General features: G+C 41.3%; 1 protein-coding gene across 2 annotated transcripts in view; it reads right to left on the reverse strand.

Moving 5' to 3' along the window:
- LOC142152348 (mitogen-activated protein kinase 12-like) overlaps positions 1 to 20,495 on the reverse strand; it is a 125,080-nt gene that overhangs the window by 31,550 nt on the left and 73,035 nt on the right. For both annotated transcript variants that reach the window (XM_075208913.1, XM_075208912.1), the window contains 3 exons: positions 10,829 to 10,958; positions 4,571 to 4,629; positions 1,061 to 1,172 (listed from right to left, as the gene is read on the reverse strand). In XM_075208913.1, the coding sequence (XP_075065014.1) occupies positions 1,061 to 1,172; positions 4,571 to 4,629; positions 10,829 to 10,843 (186 nt within the window). In that variant the 5' untranslated portion in view covers positions 10,844 to 10,958. The remainder of the gene's footprint in view (positions 1 to 1,060; positions 1,173 to 4,570; positions 4,630 to 10,828; positions 10,959 to 20,495) is intronic.

Genomic DNA, 20,495 nt, shown 5'->3' on the forward strand with positions numbered 1-20,495 from the left:
GGTTCCTTAGAGTTTGCACTTTATTAAGGACTGGACAACTGCTCCACAAGAACCTATGTGCTGTTCATGCAGTTTATTTTATTTATTAAATAAAAAAAATAAAAAAAAAATGTCCAACTTACATTGTTGCTGCAGCGACTAACTAAAGCTTGTGACCACTAACCCTATTAACTACTGTCATTCATTGTCACCCACACAAATGTGACACAGCCAATGCCATGAATAATAAGTGGTAGTAGACGCAGTTTATGAAAGTGGTGCTACAATAGAGGAACTAACATGGATGGGAAAAGAAAACTAGAGCTAGCAGATCTATTACAACAAGACTTGACAGATGATGTGCCCACTAGAGCTTCAGCGTCTACTCAACAAACAAGACATAGCATGGTCACCCCCCACAGCTGATCTTCTGGTGGAGATCTACCAATGAATGGTGATGCTGAGGAGCAAAGCCACAGTCGCCAAGAAGTTAATACAATATGAACTGCCAACATGAAACACCTGCAGGACTGTTGTCCCCATAATGGATTCAAGCTGGGGTTAGTGCCATTAAGTTGACATTTGCTGCATTACCAACATTTGAGGAAGGGGAGAATGGTATTGCTGCCTTTCTGCAAATATTCAAGATAAAGTGTGAGGATCATCAGTTACAAGAGAGTAGGAGTGGACTTGGTACTTCACAACTGCTCCACATCTGAGGCATGATGGAACCTATATAGTGTTCTGCAGTGACTAACTACAGCTAAACAAAGCTTGAGAATACCAATCTCATCAAATCCTGTTGCTCACTGCCTGTCAAACATATTTACCAAATATGGCAAGTGACAGCACTTACAGTCACATATGTGGTTAGGCTGGCTAAATAATCTAAAAATAATTTAACGTATACGTGAAATATAAAACACATATGTATGTTAGTGGCTCTTTATTGGCAGACAGTTCAGTGTGTGTCTGGATCTAGTTTTTGGACCATCTGAATACCCAAAATGTGTGTTTTCTACGTATTTATGTTTATTTTTCTTACACACTATCACAACAAACAGATCTGAAAACTACCAACCTTTAGCCCTCTCAGAATCTGATATACGAGAAATTGTATTCGATCTTCCGATAGTTTCTCATGCTTCATTATCTTGCCCAAGTCTGTGCCCATGAATGGCATAACCAGGTAACTGTATAAAAAAAAGAAAAAAAAAAACAAGAAAAAAGACTAAGTATGCAGGGAACACTGGGACCAAGGCTCAGTCAAAGATTGTTTTCTGTTCAAAAGTCCATTGGAACTAAAATAAAACGCTCACAAATCTATATCTTTAGGTTCCAGGGGCTTATCAGGACTGAAGATATTGAGCAAGGGTCATGATTGTGAGGGGCACATTTTCCTATACATGGCATACTTCCTGTTTGTAATCATACAGAGAGATGTTGGAGCTAGGCTCTTTTAGGAGAAAACGGCTAACAGAACAAAAGCTTGTACTAGTGTAAACAGAATGTTAACGTCTTTCAACGCATGGGAACTTTTACACATACATACACACATACACACACACACATACAATGAAAGTTACTTGTACTTTTATATAATGCAGTTTATATTTCCCAGTTCTTGGCCCTTTATTGGCTGAAAAGTTCAGAGTGTGTCTGGATCTGGTTTTTAGAACAGCTGAATTAAATGTGACCCATATATAACTACAAATTTTCAACTTTCTTTAAATAATTACCACTAGAACAGCCAAATTATATTAACTTACTTCCTTCTGTGCTCACTCCAGCCCCAAATGACCAGCCTTCACAATCATATATTAACAAGTACAAATGGTTCTTCTACAAACAAGTTTAGAATGAGGGAGGTAGCAGAAACTAACTATTTAAGACTCATTCAGACAAGCATTTTTTAAAGAATACAACCTAACTAAACCCCTCCGAAAATTGTGCTGGCATCGGGATGATTGACCCCATTGCCTGTATACATCTGCTGTTCACACAAGCAGCAGTGTAAATGACGGGTCAGAGCAAGGTGCGATATCTCAGCACTTCAGACTGACAATGCAGATTTGATTGATTCTAAGCCATATATATTTTTTAAATTGGTTAGTATATAACATGCTCCAGCTGCGAGCACAGTGTAAGTAAACCCTGACAAAATGCTTGTGTGAATATAGGCCTGTTTTTAAATTTGCTGTACTTGGTTGAATTGGAATTGTGAACATCACACGACTTTGGCATCGTGATAAACTGGTGCGATATGTAATTGGGTAAGACACAAGGGGCTAGATTTACTAAGCTGCGGGTTTGAAAAAGTGGGGATGTTGCCTATAGCAACCAATCAGATTCTAGCTTTCATTTATTTAGTACCTTCTACAAAATGACAGCTAGAATCTGATTGGTTGCTATAGGCAACATCCCCACTTTTTCAAACCCGCAGCTTAGTAAATCTAGGCCTAGGACTTTTTATTTGTGCTTTTAACATTTTATTTTTGTTTTAATAGCTATCAGGCTCAATATTTATGAGATGCCCACAATGAGTACAAAAAAAAATATGGAAGCAATCATACAAGAGATGAAGGGCTGAGAAATAAAAAGTCATCAACATACAAATTGTTTCTATAATTGAGAGGTTCCCATCAGGAATGAACATATATATAGCCCATGGAGCTGCACAGAGACCAAAGTAGTAACAGGGGCCAATCACCTTCACTTACCGATTGTTCCTCCTTTAATTTTTATGTGGGTAGGAATTATGCTGTTACTAAGCAGGACCCTGTACTACTCTATGTCCACATTTGTATTATTTTCCTACATTAACATATACAGTGAATGGAGCATTTTGCTTTCTTTTGGCTTAGGCCAAATCAGGCCATGTCCGATACAAGCAAATCATTGAAAAGTGATATGACATTCATTTGTGCGGGTGTCCTAACATTTGGTATTTATATTTTAGAACACCGTTCTCCTGCAGTTAAACATATCTTTCCAAGAGAACACGACAATAGAAAATGAAATCTTTATTTTTAGCAGTTATGTCCTATGCCAATGACCATTTTTATTTGCTATTTTATACTTTTAACCTATAGAGCATTAAGTTTCAGAGTCAATACTTATTCTGTAAGATCCATCAATCAGGATTTGTTAAAGAAGAGCAATAAATGAGTATTATGGCCATATGGAGGGTGGTGTTTTATGTTGGCTAGATGAAAGCAAGTAGGGTGCTGGCTGCATAATGTGCAGTGTAGTAGGGCTTGAATTCATAGTAACAGTGTGTATGTGAAGTACACAGAAAATACAAACTTCTGTCACATATATAATTATGTTTTGCATATGAAACATTTTTCAAAACATGCTTTTCTAAAAAATAAACTAATCTTGAAAACTATTCATTGTGTACAAGGATATTTTTCAATCAAATCCACATATTCGTGTGGGTGGATAGATAGAGATATAGATATAGATACGCTAGCCTTCGCTCTCCACGTGCATCAATGAGGCTTGGACTCTTGTCCCTGTCGCTAGTCGTCCTTCCTTGGACCACGTTTGGTAGGTACTGACCACTGCATACCAGGAACACCCCACCAGATCTGCCGCTTTAGAGATGCCCAGTTGTCTAGCCATCACAATCTGGCCCTTGTCAAAGTCGCTCAGTTCCTTACGATTGCCCAATTTTCCAGCTTCCAACAAATCAACTTTAAGAACTGACTTTTCACTTGCTGCCTAATATAGCCCTCCCTGTGAGAAGTGCCACTGTAATAAGAGAATAAATGTTATTCACTTCACTTGTCAGTGGTTTTAATGTTGCAGCTGATCAGTGTAACTGTGTGGTAGTTAGTATCAATGTGCCTTGTGACGTATTCTAGAACCTTTTTTGCTCTTCGTAGATCGCTTTAACAAAAAAATATGTTTTATTTGTATAATATAATAGGAAAATTTAATGTTATCTGCCCTTCTTTAGTTATTTCCATCAAAATTATCCCCCCTCCAGCTTCTCTTCCCCTCTCATTACCTAATGTACAGACTGCACAAGAAATTGTGGTGGCCCTATGCTGTGTATGTCTGACACTAGTTCCCATGATAAATGAGTAAAGATTTGAATTTATTTAATTTAACATATAATAGCAAGAGGTGTTAAATCTTCCTACCAAACTAATGTAAAACACACAGCAATCACAGTCATTTTAAAAGTGTGTAATGCAACATAAGTTGGAAAAGGCAGAGCTATTTACCAGTCTCCAGTGTCTCAGTAGATCTTAAACCCTGTCACAACTTGCTTCTGTAAAGGATGATCACTGTAGGGCCTAACTGAAAATATGTTAAGTACGTAACCAGAAAGGATTGCAAATGTTGTCATTTCATAGCCAATAGTAAGACATTGGAGAGAGGCGTTCACACAGACCAACACATCTCATTGTATCGTCATCTGCTTCTAGGAAACATCTGGGAGAATCTCACCACAGCATACACTTTCACCTCCAAATATCACTAGTACAGAATTCCATTCAGACACTAGATTTTACTAATTGAGCAATGTGAATAACAGTGTAAACCAGATCAAACATTTTGCACTAAAAAGAGCACTTACAAGTCATTAAATTTCTCCAGTGACATGTCAGGTGTGAATACATCTAGCAGCCCGATTACCTGCAAAAGGGATGGGACAGGGAATTAGAGAAGTATATTAAATTTGGGAAGTAAAATACTTTTCCATTTCTATTTACTTTAAAACAAACAAATGAAACCCATGACTGCACTTTATAACATAAACAATGCATTAAAAGAGAGCCCGCACACAGAAGAGAGCACAGAATATATACAAATGGCCCGACTCGGCCTGAGAGCCAGGTTACATACAGTTCTATGCTCAATCCCAGATGGGTGTGTAAGGAGGAGTGAGCTGAAATAGACCACCCGGAATAGAGAATATGATGGAATTGGGGGAGGGGGGAATAATAATAATAATAAAAAAAAAAAAAAAAATAGAAAAGAACATTCTAGGCACTGTTAGTAGTCCTTCATTTGTGGATTAAAGTGAGCAATTGGGAGTATGGGGAACCAGAAGACATTTTAAGTACCCAGGATCCTGGTTCCTAGGGCTTTGAAAATATGTTAAATCTTGAAACAGATTTTCCATTTTAAAGGAAGACCGTGAAGGGAATGCAGAAAAGGTGTTGAGGCAGGTATGGGCTGAACAGTTTGCTGTATCCTGTACCAGCTGCAAGGATTTCATTTTTTTCCCTGAGAGACCCAAATAGAGTCTACTGCAGTAGTAGAAAGATCTTCTGAAGGAACTAAATGCTTTATTCTGACTATGTTCTTCAGATGAAAGACTGAAGATTTGATTATGCTTGCAACCTGATGCTTAAATGTCAAGCTACATTCTAGGACAGCACCAAAATTCTGCACATGATCAGAGTTCTGCAGTTTTGAACCCCCAAGCTTAAGCCCAGTTGGTTGGCCCAGCTGCAATCTTGTTATCTAAAGTGGAGCACCTTTCATAAGAACCTCCGTTTTATCAGGATTCAATCTCAACCACTCGGCGCCCACCTATTCCTGGAGGTCAGCTAGACAGCCATTTAGGATTGGCATTGATTTCTTAGTACCCAGGAGCAAAGGACAAGTATGACAGAGTATCATCTGCACAGCAGTGGTAGTCCAGGACATAACGTCTGAGTATTTCACCCAGTAATAACATGTATCCTGCAAATCACATTGGAGAGAGAATAGAGCCCTTTGAAAATTTGCATCATAGGGCCCCTGATGCAGAGGAGTATACTTCTGAAGACACTCACTGTGACCTGCCAGTGAGAAAATTTGAACCAGCTTAGCACTGTGCCATCCAGTCCACAGACCTTTTTCAGGTGCTCTATTAGAATCCCATGGTCCACAAGGATAAAGATTTAAAACGGTATCTGTCTCTTGCCATCAGAAGATCATTAAGCACACATACCAGGGCTGTTTTAGTACTGTGTCATCTCACAACAGGAGTTGATCATAAATATTGTGGGCTGACCGATTAACTTTCTCAATAACCTGCCCTAGAAATGGAAGGTTAGATACTGGTCTGTAGTTAGTCAAGGGTTTAGATAAGGTTTATTTTGAAGAGGTCTGACAGCTGCTTATTTTAGTGGTTCATAAAAAATGCTTGTTTGTAAAAAGAACTGTATTATTTTGAAAATTTTAGACCAATTACATCAATACACCCTATTATAAAGGTTTTTGGGGCTGGGTCCATATCACATTATAGGTTCTTCGGATAATTTTAACAATGTCTTCTGCATCCAGGGGTTCCAAGATAGTTCGAGAGCCTATATAGTCCACATATGAAAGCTTGGAACCTTGCAAATCATTTGACATCTCTGTTGGGATTCCAGCCCGAATGGAGGATAGCTTTTCAGCAAAGAAGTTTGTAAACTGATTGCACCTGGACTGGGAGAAGGTTGCATCATGTTGCAGACATGCTGGTGAGAAAAGCCTCTCCACTGTATGGGAAAGCCGAGTTGGTTTGTTGATGCTGTCATCATCTCACTTGACAGGAACTAGGATTTCTTACAGGTGATTCTGGGTGGGTATTTTTCAGCATGATTTATTAGTTTCAGCTTAAACAGTCATGACCAAAAGTTTTGAGAATGACAAGTATTGGTTTTCACAAATTTTGCTGCTTCAGTGTTTTTAGACCCATTTGTCAGATGTTATGGTATATTGAAGTAAAATTACAAGCATTTCATAAGTGTCAAAGGCTTTTATTGAGAATTACATTACGTTTATGCAGAGAGTCAATATTTGCAGTGTTGACCCTTCTTTTTGAAGGCCTCTGCAATTTGCCTGGCATGCTGTCAATCAACTTCTGGGCCACATACTGACTGGCCACCCATTCTTGCCTAATCAATGCTTGGAGTGTCAGAATTTGTGGGTTTTTGTTTGTCCACCCGCCTCTTGAGGATTGACCACAAGTTCTCAATGGGATTAAGATCTGGGGCGTTTTCTGGCCATGGACCCAAAATTTCAATGTTTTAATCCCGAACCACTTAGTTATCACTTTTGCCTTATGGCAAGGTGCTCAATCATGCTGGAAAAGGCATTGTTTGTCACCAAACTGTTCTTGGATGGTTGGGAGAAGTTGCTCTTGGAGGATGTTTTTGTACCATTCTTTATTCATGGCTGTGTTCTTAGGCAAAATTGTGCGTAAGCCCACTCCCTTGACTGAGAAGCAACTCCACACATGAATGGTCTCAGGATGCTTTACTGTTGTCATAACAGAGGACTGATGGTAGCGCTCACCTTTCCTTCTTCGGACAAGCGTTTTTCCAGATGCCCCAAACAATCTGAAAGAGGATTCATCAGAGAAAATGACTTTACCCCCAGTCCTCAGCAGTCCAATCCCTGTACCTTTTGCAGAATATCAGTCTGTCCCTGATGTTTTTCCTGGAGGGAAGTGGCTTCTTTGCTGGCCTTCTTGACACCAGGCCATCCTCCAAAACTCATCGCCTCACTGTGTGTGCAGAAGCACTCACACCTGCCTGTTGCCATTCCTGAGCAAGCTCTGCACTGGCCCCCGATCGTGCAGTTGAATCAATGTTAGGAGACAGTCTTGGTGCTTGCTGGACGTTCTTGGGCGCCTTGAAGCCTTCATCATAACTATTGAACCTCTCTCCTTGAAGTTCTTCATGGTCCGATAAATGGTTGATTTAGGTGCAATCTTACTAGCAGCAATATCCTTTTGCCTGTGAAGCCCTTTTTGTGCAAAGCAATGATGACTATGTATTTCGTTGCAGATAACCATGGTTAACAGAGGAAGAACAATTATTTCAAGCACCACCCTCCCCTCTTTTTAAAGCTTCCAGTCTGTTATTCTAACTCAATCAGCATGACATAGTGATCTCTAGCCTTGTCCTCGTCAACACCTGTTAACCTGTCTTAACGAGAGAATCACTAATCTGATGTCAGCTGGTCCTTTTGTGGCAGGGCTGAAATGCAGTGGAAATGTTGTTTTTGGGATAAAGTTCATTGTCATGGCAAAGAGGGACTTTGAAATTAATTGCAATTCATCTGATCACTCTTCATGACATTCTGGAGTATATGCAAATAGCCATCATAAAAACTGAGGCAGCAGACTTTGTGAGAAATATTTGTGTTATTCTCAAAAGTTTTGGCCATGACTGTACTCTATCGTGCAAGTCTTCCTCTAGTGTCTTTCAATTTTGCGACCCCTCTTATTCAGCTCTCCAATATAGCTGACACACGAAGGGTCTTGGTGGTGTGATACTGCCCTTTGCAGCCGTCATATTTTCTTTAAGCTAACTATTAGCCAGTGTTCTTTTCTATGGGCTAGTAAGCTAAATCGGTGTTGTATTAAAAGGAACCTAACAACAAGTAGTATCTAGGGGATGGATTGGTGGCTTCATACACAGTGGAAGGGTGAGTGATGTTACACAAACTCAAATTACTGCAATTAAAGCTTTTTGGCCACCACTGTCAAAAAACATTGTGAGGTGTTTCTGCTGTTTATAGTGGTGTGGTAAGGTAATATTTTGCATAGTAACAAAGCTTTAGTGGAAAGTCAGGTTGACACTCAATGTAATTTACCTTTTAGGTTCAACATTTATGGTAACATTCACCAATTGAGAGTACGTTATAGTCCAAGGTTTTGATTCTGTCAAAACATGCTACATATATGACCAATGCTCTACAATTGTTTCGGAAGGGTAAAGGTAGTTCCACTCTTTACTAGTCCTATTACAGACATTCCCTTTAGTACCTTATACAATGGTAACATAAAAGACAAGCACACTGCTGCTCCTAGAAAAATATATATATAAAAATGAATAGCATTTCTGACTGTATAGATAAGCTTCTTTGTGCTAGATTCTATTTCAAGGTTACAGGATGTTATTATGCTGTCTTATATGGTGTCACTGTCTCCATGGTAGCACGATATAAAAATATTAAAAGATTTTTCACAGAAAAAAAATATTCAACTGTGCAACAAGGAGCCAAGGGATTTAATTATTGTTAAAACGTGCGTAAAAATAATCATTTTTTAGAACTAAACTTTCTAACCAGGGTGAGCAAATATTAAAGCTTTCATTTAGAGAAATACTTTATATGTGACTTAAAACTCTATTGGACATAATGTTACTCAATGTGCATGTATGATTGCTCATGACTTACTGTCTTCTTAAAAGCATTAATGTGGTTGTAAACTTGCATTAATTAGCCATCTTCAAGCAGCTAAAAGTGTAGCAGAATAAAATTATATTATCTCCTTATGAAGTCTGATTTCATTAAATGTGGCCACATGTGTGCAGATGTTAGTGATATTGAGAAATTAGCCTAGTATTGCCATGGATGTGGCCCTAAAAACAAGTGTGCTCTCCAAGAATAATCCAAATTAAATCGAACAAATCATTGTCAAAATTGCCCAAAATGCAATTGGACAATGACTACTATCAGGTCATCTTGCAAGCACTCTATTGAGGCCCCACACTTGCCCTTGGCTTAAACGGTCAGATCTGTTTATGCTGGGCATCCATCTCAGGGCCGGATTTACCGCTAGGCAACTTAGGCACCTGCCTAGGGCCTAGCGGCTCTCAGGGGGCACAGCTGGGGAGGGACAGGAGCAATTAAAAAAAAAAAATCTGGACTGACCGAGGAGGAGCAGCGCGCCGGAGAAGAAAGGCAATAGAAAGGTAAGTAAAACAACGGAGGGACAGAGGTGGTGATGGTGAAGGAGCACAGAAGAGGTGATGGTGATGGGCACAGAGGTGGTGATGGTGAAGGGCACAGAGGTGGTGGTGCTGAAGGGCATAGAGGTGGTGATGATGGGCACATAGGTGGTGATGGTGATTGGCACAGAGGTGGTGATGGTGATGGGCACAGAGGTGGTGATGATGATGGGCACAGAGGTGGTGATGGTGAAAGGGCAAAATTGTGAAGGGGCAAAAGTGACAATGAAGGGGCACAGTGTGAGGATAAAGGGACAAAAGTGACAAGAGCACATACTTGGATTTATGCGTATTATTTTTGCAAACAACTTAAGTATTTCTGCCCTGACTTCAATATTTATTAAGTTGTTTTGACCCAACTACTTAAAAAAACGGGACTGCTTGGTAATTATTTAGGGGTGCCTTTTTCTGCAGCAGGGTGGCCTTGCTCTTTTCACATGTTAGGTACGCCCCCAAAGATGAAAGCCACTCCCTCACCTCCTTTGGCGGCGGCACATGCTTTCATATCTACTTAATTATAGGGGTATATGGTAGGCATGCGGCGGCACATGCTTTCATATCTACTTAACTATAAGGGTATATGGTAGGCATGCGGCGGCACATGCTTTCACTTCTACGTAACTATAGGGGTTCATGGTAGGCTGCAAAAATATAGTGCTATGGATTGTTTCAGGGAGGGGGCCCAAAAACAGTATCCTGCCTAGGGCCCTATGAGGTCTAAATCCGGCTCTGAACCATCTGTAGCCAAATTGTTTAGTGATCCTCTCACTCTTCTCCTAAAGCAAAGGTCAGAATCAGCCCATGCTTGATTCTAGAGTGCCAGTATGAAGAGGTGTTCTACTATCTGTCCAAGATGAGTATTTATATAGGAACTTCTCAACAATGTACGTTTGAGGAATTATGTGTGAGAATATTCTCAGCAAATGAAAAAAAACAAAAAAAACTTTATTCATGTGAAGACAAAAGCAGTTTTGACAGTCCCCCGTCCCCCCCCCCCAAAAAAAAAACCTCACATATGCAACAAAATGGGTGGCACGTTGTGGCTTTTTTGTTGTCATCAGTGTATAATTTCACATTGCACAAGAATCTACAGCAAGAGCTACTAATTAGATACTTACATTCTCATGTTGCATATGCTTCAGAAGTCGCAGCTCCCTATATGCTCGTTTTGCAAAGAGCTCAGATTGAAAAGGACGGTACAGCTTCTTGATGGCTACTTTTGTTCCAGTTCTATTGTCAGTGGAAGAGCTGTAACACACAAACATGCAATTACAAGTCAGATTACGTAACCACTGGGAAGGTTGAAATAGCATAAATGAACAAAACACAATTTCCAGTTGTAGCTTAGTCTAGTCTTATGCTAAACACATCATACTAAACCCTGTAGGTTTTATATGGACTAGCTGAATTTCTATTGTCTTCATTTTCAATAGTTTCAAGTTACACATATTTGTTTACAATACAGTATATATAAATCTGCTGCAGACCCTAAACCCGATCCCACACAACCTGTGTTCCCCACGCAGCTGAAAATTCACCCTGGAAATACACAACTACCAGAGTAACAAGCCTTTGACACTGTGACGTGATTGTAAGCTTGTGAGCAGGGCCCTCTTACCTATGTATGTATGCATGTATGTATGTATGTATGACCCACTATTGTTTTATTACTGTTTGCTCCCAATTGTAAAGCGCTACGGAATCTGCAGGCGCTATATAAATAAATGTCGATGATGATGATGATGATGTGGGTAACTTTCTGATCTTACAGTAACAGGTAATGTTGCCTAACTAGATCCTCATAGAATTCCTTTTTTACCTAAAATCATCTAGTCGTCTATCTAAAAATCATTGGTCTGTTTGTCCGGTTAAGCATTCCAACACCCCTGCACTGATTGGGATGAAAACAACAGGAGGTGCTCCAGTTTCATCCTGGCCAGGTTTAGGGAGGTCCTAGTCGGATCTCCCGTTGGTGTACGCTGGGCAGAACTTTGACCCAGGGAGCCTGTTCTGGGCATTCCACTGGAAGGAGTTGGATGGCATCTTAGCTGCTAATTAATTTTAAAATGTTGACAGCTACTTGAACGCATTGATACCTTAATAACTTGAAGGTTGAAACAGGGGCAATGCCGGGTACCTTAGCTAGTTATCTATAGATCTGAATTACTGACATTTTCATGAAGCTCATCTACTATATAAATAGAATGACATAAGGAGATGCTATATTCTATCCACAAACACTTATTGCATGTTATTTGTTTGTGGCATACTCAGTAGGTGACTTCTGGCCAGTGAGGACTCCACTATTTCTCTGCTTCACATATCCTATTCTACAATCTGTATTGGTATGGTTGCATATTCTCAAAACTATAAACCATGAAGTGTAGAGTGTATCACTGACTAGATTCATCATTAACCTGCCATTTTCATAGAGAGTTTTGCTCTTTCAGCAACTGCACTGGCTCTTCTAATATTGCCAGCACAATTGTGATTACCAACTCCGCATATCACACAGCTCACTAAATTTACTGTAAAACCAATAATTATTGTGCTAGTATTTCATAAGTGGAAATTAGATCACTGGTAAGAACTATCACAGATAAGGCACTGTTTTCGGCATACTGAAAAGATGTCACAAGGTCAGGCCTGCAGGAATGCCATTCAGGAAATGAGATGGTTTTGCTAATAATTAGTTTTTAATTAGAGATGCTCAGGCTCTGTTCCCCGAGAATGGAACATACCTGAACTTAGCACATCCGAGTACCGAGCCGGCTCGGTACTTTCGAGGTTTTTCGCAATTGAAAGAGGCAAAACTTTGGTACATAGTCGGCTCTTGGATCTTGCGAATTTTGGATTCTATAAGTACCGCCCTCCACGGCGATCTAGCGCCATTTCACAGAGGGACACAGGAAGGGGTAGCGCAGTCTGTAGAGCAGTAGGGCAGCAACATATGTAAAATAGAAAGATGAGGGGTAGCAGTGTTCTTCAAAGTCCACACTGACATTCAGGAGAGCTCCATTGCTAATTGTCATTGCTGAAATACAAATACTAGTGCTGGCAGGCTTGGTCTTCTGAATTTGCAGTCAAATTGTACGGTGTTATATAGGTTACACACAAAGGGAAGAGGTCCATTGCTAATTGTCATTGCCGAAATAGAAATAATAGGGCTATCAGTCTTGGTCAAAATCTTCAGTTACATTTTACTGTACCATAGCTCACTCAGAAACAGGAGATGTGGCAGGGTTCAGTGCTAAAAAAGGGATACTAATAATAGGGCTGTCATGATGATACTAATCCCTCTAACTCATGTGCTAAAGTCTATGTTCAAGTGCATAGTGGTTTTAAGCCAGGGAAACAAAAATGTAAATAAAAAGCTTGTACCTTTGTAAAGAAAAAAACACCTCTCTAATAAAGGTGAAGGTTTACTGTAGAAAAACATAAAATTGCCAACATGCCATTCTACCCAAAATATTACCATTAAGCATACCAGCATCAGCTAGCTCCCTTCTCTCAGTTAGATCTCAGCACCTGCAATCTACACTGTCATCATATTCACCCTCATCAGTGTGTACATCATCCTTAAACAATACCAATTTATCCCCAATGGAATCCACCATCACAGAAATCTGTGTGCTTTGATGTAATTGCCGGTAACGGCCTTCCTCATGGAATTTGTGCATTTTACAGAAGAGCTGTCACGATTTTTGGTCAATTCTTTTACACCAGACCAAATGTCAAAATGTTGTGCAGACTCATCTGCATCACCACTGGGTGTCTTGGGAAAGCAAAGTTTTTTCCTAGCAGCAATTTCCAGAGAAACTGAAGGAGGAGACGTCATTGTGTCATGTACAACTTGAGCTTGCTGACCAGGAGCTCGTTGCATCTCTTGAGATCTGGGTCAGTTGGAAAGAAAGAAAAGACATAGCTCTTAAACCTAGGATCAAGCACAGTTGCCAAAATGTAATGATGTTGATAACTCTTGGATCCTGGTGAAGCGAAAAGTACTTAATCTACATGTCCAACATAATTAGCGGAATTGCTTTCTTTCATTTCCTCCTTCAATTTCTGTTGCTGCTTTCCAAAAAGTCTAATTAGGGGAATCAGTTGACTCAAGCTAACAGTGTCTGCACTCTCTTCACAGGTGACTGCTTAGAGTGGTTTTAGCACCTTGCACAACACCGAATTCTAGAGCAATATATTCTTGCAGTCCAGAAATATTAGTACTGCTATATTTACCTACGTTCACTGTTCTTGCAGTCCAGAAATATTAGTACTGCTATATTTACCTACGTTCACTGTTCTTGCAGTCCAGAAATATTAGTACTGCTAAATTTACCAACGTTAACCGTTTCTGCAGTCCCAAAAAGATAGGTACTGCAATCTATATTACTACGTTCACTGTTTCCGCAGTCCCAAAGTGTGTGTGGTTTAGGGGTACGCTCTCTTGTGCTGCATATAATGGAGTACAAAAATTTGGAGGATAAAAGTAGGGAAAGATCAAGACCCACTTCCTCCTAATGCTGAAGCTGCTGCCACTAGTCATCATCATCATCATCATCATTTATTTATATAGCGCCAGCAAATTCCGTAGCGCTTTACAATTGGGAACAAATATTAAGAAGACAATACTGGGTAATACATACAGACAGAGAGGTAAGAGAACATAGTCATGACCTAGACGATGAAATGCCATCAACGTCGTCTGCCAAGGGCGATGCCCAATCTCCTAGTAGAGGGCATGTAAAATCCAAAAAGCCAAAGTTCACTAAAATTAGCAAAAAAAGGAAATTGAAATCATCTGAGGAGAAACGTAAACTTGCCAATATGCCATTTATGACACGGAGTGGCAAGGAACGGCTTAGGCCCTGGCCCGTGTTCATGACTAGTGGTTCAGCTTCACCCAAGGATCTAAGCCCTCCTCCTCCCCACCCCTCTAAAAAAATTTAAGAGACTTAAGCTGTCATCAACAACACAGCAAACAACTCTGCCTTCTAAAGAGATGGCATCACAAATCCCCAAGGCGAGACCAAGGGTGTTGGTGGTTGCGAAGCCTGACCTTCCCATCACTGTACGGGAAGAGGTGGCTCCTTCCACCATTTGCAGCACGCCCTCTGCATATGCTGGAAGGATCACCCACAGTCCAGTTACAGATTTGGCTAATGAAGGTGTGAATGTTGTACAACGGGAGGAGGATATTGATGTAGCTGGCGCTGAGGAACTTGACGAGGAGGATGCTGATGTGGTTATCTTAAATGAGGCACCAGGGGGGGAAACAGCTGTTGTCCATGGGATGAAAAAGCCCATCGTCATGCCTGGGCAGAAGACCAAAAAATCCACCTCTTCGGTCTGGAGTTATTTTTATCCCAATCCGGACAACAAATGTATGGCCATATGTAGCTTATGTAAAGCTCAAATAAGCAGGGGTAAGGATCTTGGCCACCTAGGGACATTCTCCCTTATACGTCACCTGAATAACCTTCATAGTTCAGTGGTTAGTTTAGGACCTGTGGCTAGGACCGTCAGCAGTCCAGGGACACCTAAATCCCTTGGTCCTGTTGGATACACACCAGCAACACCCTGCTCGTCAACTTCCTCCACGATCTCCATCAGATATAGTCCTGCAGGCCATGTCACCAGCCAGACTGAGTCCTCTTCAATCCGGGATTCATCCGATGAATCCTGCAGCGGTACGCCTACTACTGCCGCTGCTGCTGGTAGTCGGTCATCTTCCCAGAGGGGAAGTCGCAAGAACACTACATCTTTCACCAAACAGTTGACCGTCCAACATTCATTTGCCATGAGCACAAAGTACGACAGTAGTCACCCTATTGCAAAGCGGATAACTGCGGCTGTAACAGCTATGTTGGTGTTAGACGTGCATCCGGTGTCCGCCATCAGTGGAGTGGGATTAAGACGGTTGATGGAGGTATTGTGTCCCCGGTACCAAATCCCGTCTAGATTCCACTTCACTAGGCAGGCGATACCCGGGATGTACAAAGAAGTACGAACAAGTGTCCTCAGTGCTCTGAAAAATGCGGTTGTACCCACTGTCCACTTAACCACGGACATGTGGACAAGTGGTTCAGGGCAAACGAAGGACTATATGACCGACAGCCCACTGGGTAGATGCATCGCCTTCCGCAGCAACAGCAGCATCAGTAGCAGCATCTCCACAACGACTGCTCGTTCCAAGGCAGGCAACGTTGTGTATCACTGGTTTTAATAAGAGGCACAATGCGGACAACCTCTTAGAGAAACTGAGGGAAATAATCTTGCAGTGGCTTACCCCACTTAGACTCTCCTGGGGATTTGTGGTGTCAGACAACGCCAGTAACATTGTGCCGCCATTACATATGGGCAGTTTCCAGCACGTCCCATGTTTTGCCCACACCGTTAAGTTGGTGGTGCAGCATTACCTGAAGAGTGACAGGGGAGTGCAGGAGATGTTGCGGTGGCCCGCAAAATTGCTGGACACTTTCGGCATTCTGCCAGTGCCTACCGCAGACTCGAGCAACATCAAAAAAAGGCTGAACCTGCCCTGCCATCACCTCAAACGACATAGGAAAAGGAGTGGGGATGCGCCTTAGTCAAGCGCATTGGAGACTGATTTCCGTGTTGTGCAAGGTTATCCAGCCGTTTGAACTTGCCACACGAGAAGTCAGTTCTGACACTGCCAGCTTGAGTCAGGTGATTCCCCTGATCAGGCTGTTGCAGAAGCAGCTGGAGAAAGTGAGGGAGGAGATGTTAAAGCATTACGATTTCACAAAGCATGTAGCTCTTGTGGATGAAGCCCTTCGTACGCTTTGCCAGGATCCGAGGGTGGTCACTCTTTTAAAGTCAGAGGAATACATTTTGGCCACCGTGCTGGATCCTCGGTTTAAAGCGTATGTTGTGTCTCCGTTTCCGGCGGACACAAGTGTACAGCGGTGCAAAGACCTGCTGGTCAGGAGATTGTCCTCTGAAGAGGACCGTGACATGCCAACAGCTCCTCCTTCATTTTCTTCAACACCTGTGGCTGCGAGGAAAAAGCTGAGTTTTCCTAAAAGACCCGCTGGCGGGGATGCTGAGAACATCTGGTCCGGTCTGAAGGACCTGCCAACCATTGCAGACATGTCTACTCTCGCTGCATTGGATGCTGTCACAATTGAAAAAATGGTGGAGGATTACTTTGCTGACACCATCCAAGTACACATGTCAGACAGTCCTTATTTTTACTGGCAGGAAAAAAAAGGCAGTTTGGAAGCCCTTGTACAAACTGGCTATATTTTACCTGAGTTGTACTCCCTCCAGTGTGTACTCGGAAAGAGTTTTTAGTGCAGCGGGAAACCTGGTCAGTGAGTGGCGAAGGAGGTTGCTTCCGCAAAACGTTGAAAAAATGATGTTCATAAAAATGAATTATCAATTCCTCAATCAAGAACAGCACTGGCCTCCAGAGACTACAGAGGGACCTGTGGTTGTGGAGTCCAGCGGGGACGAATTGATAATGTGTGAGGATGAGGAAGTACACACTGAAGGGGGCGAGGAATCAGAGGATGAGGATGAGCCAGTTTAGTTTGTACAGGGAGAGATGAATAGCTTTTTTGGTGTGGGGGCCCAAACAAACCAATCATTTCAGCCACAGTTTTGTAGGCCCTGTCGCTAAAATGATTGGTTTGTTAAAGTGTGCATGTCCTATTTCGAGAACATAAGGGTGGGTGGGAGGACCCAAGGACAATTCCATCTTGCAACTCTTTTTTTGGCATTATGTGCTCTTTGGGGCCTAGTTTTTCAAACTGCCATCCTGTCTGCCACTGCAGTACCACTCCTATATAGTCATCCTTTGGCAAAGCGGATAACTGCGGCCGTAACAGCTATGTTGGTGTTAGACGTGCATTCGGTGTCCGCCATCTGTGCAGTGGAATTTAGACGGTTGATGGGGGTATTGTGTCCCCGGTACCAAATCCCGTCGAGATTCCACTTCAATAGGCAGTCCAGAAATATTAGTATCAGATATTAAAGTACGTTCACTGTTCCTGCTACATCAAAAAAGCATGAACCTGCCCTGCCATAAACTAAAACAAGAGGTAGTGACGCGCTTGAACTCCACCCTCTATATGCTGCAGAGGATGGAGGAGGAGCAAAAGGCCATTCAAGCCTACACAGCTACCTACGATGGGCCACGTGTTTGTGCCGCCCAATTGTGTCGCTTAGCTTAGACATCCAGCTACCTCGGTTCAACCTTTTGGACTAAAAACAATATTGTGAGGTGTGAGGTGTTCAGAATAGACTGGAAATGAGTGGAAATGAATGTTATTGAGGTTAATAATAGTGTAGGAGTGAAAAAAATAAATAAATATGGATTTTAGCACTTTTTATGCTTTTTTTAAAAAAAAAATCAGAACCCAAAACCCAAAATCAGAACCAAAACCTTTCGTGGGGTGTTTTGGCAAAACAAATCAGAACCCAAAACCTCAAGCTAATCAGAACCCAAAACACCAAAAGTGGCCGGTGCACACCCTTAATTACTAGTGGATATTGGACGCAGATCTGATACTAGCATAGTCGCCATGGCGTATGTGATCCGCTTTGTGACTGGGTGAGAGCTTTCATACTTGCTAAGGATTGTTTAAAAAAGGGAATTGTAGTAAACTACTAGTAGTCTTTTTCTTGGTCTGCTTCTGGGTTGAAGATCCACCCCCAGCAGCAGCAGCAGCAGGAGCAGGAGCAGTGGGCCTAATGCTCAAGGATTCTTCTGAGGAGTCCTGGATAGGGGAGGAGTCATCTCACATTAGCAACTTGGATACAGGACTAACTCCCGTCACTTGTGAGGATATTGATGACGATGGTGTTGGGGGGGATGTTGTATGCAGGTGCTGGGATCTAGATGAAAGAAGGGAGGTAACTGATGCTGGACTGCTTGTTGCTATTTTTTAGCATAAGTTTCTGATTTTCCCCAAGAACTCACTTCATGAGGATCCTAGATGGTTAAGGTCCCTACCTCTACTGACTGTGGCTTTTCCAATGTTACAAATGGATAGACAACTGTTGTCAGAATTTGGGTAAAAATAATGCCACACAAGAGGTAGATTTTTTGGTCGTATGCCCAGGCATGACAATGGCCTTCTTATCACTATCAAGAACTGCTGCAGTCTTTGTTTGAAAGTGTATGGAAATAATATTGTGACCTGTGAGATGGTCAAAATTTACTGCAAATGACTTGAAATTGGTGTTAGAGGTTAATAATAATGTAGAAACAAAAAACGAGCAAAATTATTTGCGTTTAGCATATATTAGCTATATTTATAAAAAATCCAGATCCAAAACACAAAGTTAATCCAGATCCAAAACCAAAACCAGAACGCGGGGGTCAGTGAACATCTCTACTTTTAACGACAACACTTTGAAAGCTCTATTGTTTCCATCTGTCACCCTACCAGTCATGGCCTTCTTTATTATCCCTGAGCTGCTCCTTGGAGCTTCTCTTCTTTACATGTGTATATGTGATGCTATTCTATATTGCCTATTGGGCAAAACCACATATCTACTAATCTGCAGTGTGGGTCTTCTGTGAAGTCTAGCACAGGTGGGTCTATTTCTAGCACAGAGCAGTGTTGTCACCGCCTCTCCCTTGTGAACAGCCCATTTGAATGAATAGAAATTTCACATTTGAGGGACTCTAAGAACATAGCCTAATTGCATGTTTGAATTAGGCAAGTGATAGAAGAACAAAAGTATACAATTTAAGACTTCCAGAGACCCTGCTGGATCAGGAAACACCACACCAAAGGCAAGCAGAACTTTATATCACCTTAGTGAACTCTACCCAAAATATAGAAAACTGTTGTTGGAAATGTTCTGCTATAATCGCATATTGCACATTATAATGAAGAGATATCATAGGGGAATTATAAAGAACTGTGTTTGCACACAAGTCTTTACATTGTTGTAAGTGGTATGTTATACAAAACCTGGATAGCTTGTGAAAATAACCTATAAGTAAATCTAATGAATTAAAAATGATCAGGCTGTAGTATAAAAATATATGTATAAAATAGTGAAGGACAGCTTTAGATATAAACATATGTAGGTTTTATTTTTGACTAATTAAGACTTAAAGGGCTGATTCAATTAGCTATGAGGTGTCGCCGGACATCGCCTTGATGTCTGCTTGGCGCACCTTGACGGCTAAAACGGTACAGAAATTTCTACTCATTTTCCCTCGAAAGTAAGTGGTTAGCACTTCTGCCTCACAGCACTGGGGTCAAGAGTTCAATTCCTGACCATGGCCTTATCTGTATGTAGTTTGCATGTTCTCCCCGTGTTTGCGTGGCTTTTCTCCGGGTGCTCCGGTTTTCTCCCACACTCCAAAAAAAATACTGGTAGGTTAATTAGCTATCAAATTGACCTTTGTCTGTGTGTGTGTGTGTGTCTTTTAGGGAATTTAGACTAAGCCTCAATGGGGCAGGGACTGATGTGAGCGAGTTCTCTGTACAGCGCTGCGCAATTAGTGGCGCTATATAAATAAATGGTGATGATGATAAATGTCTGGGGACACAAGGGAAAATGAGCAGATAATTCAGCAAAGAATTCTGATGCAATGTGTCTGCGGAGACACATTGTGTCACCTTGTGCCAAAATGAATCTGCCTCTTAGAACCTAGAGGCACATTACACATTCAAAATATGGTACACATAACTCATTGAATCTCTAGTCAATTAAAGAGACATATGGCCCAAAATATTTTCTATTACTCACAAGATTTTATTCATTGAAACTGATTTTATTTAAGTGGGTTCATACTTTGTA

The sequence above is a fragment of the Mixophyes fleayi genome, chromosome 4 (assembly GCF_038048845.1).
Source record: "Mixophyes fleayi isolate aMixFle1 chromosome 4, aMixFle1.hap1, whole genome shotgun sequence".
Lineage (NCBI taxonomy): Eukaryota > Metazoa > Chordata > Amphibia > Anura > Limnodynastidae > Mixophyes > Mixophyes fleayi.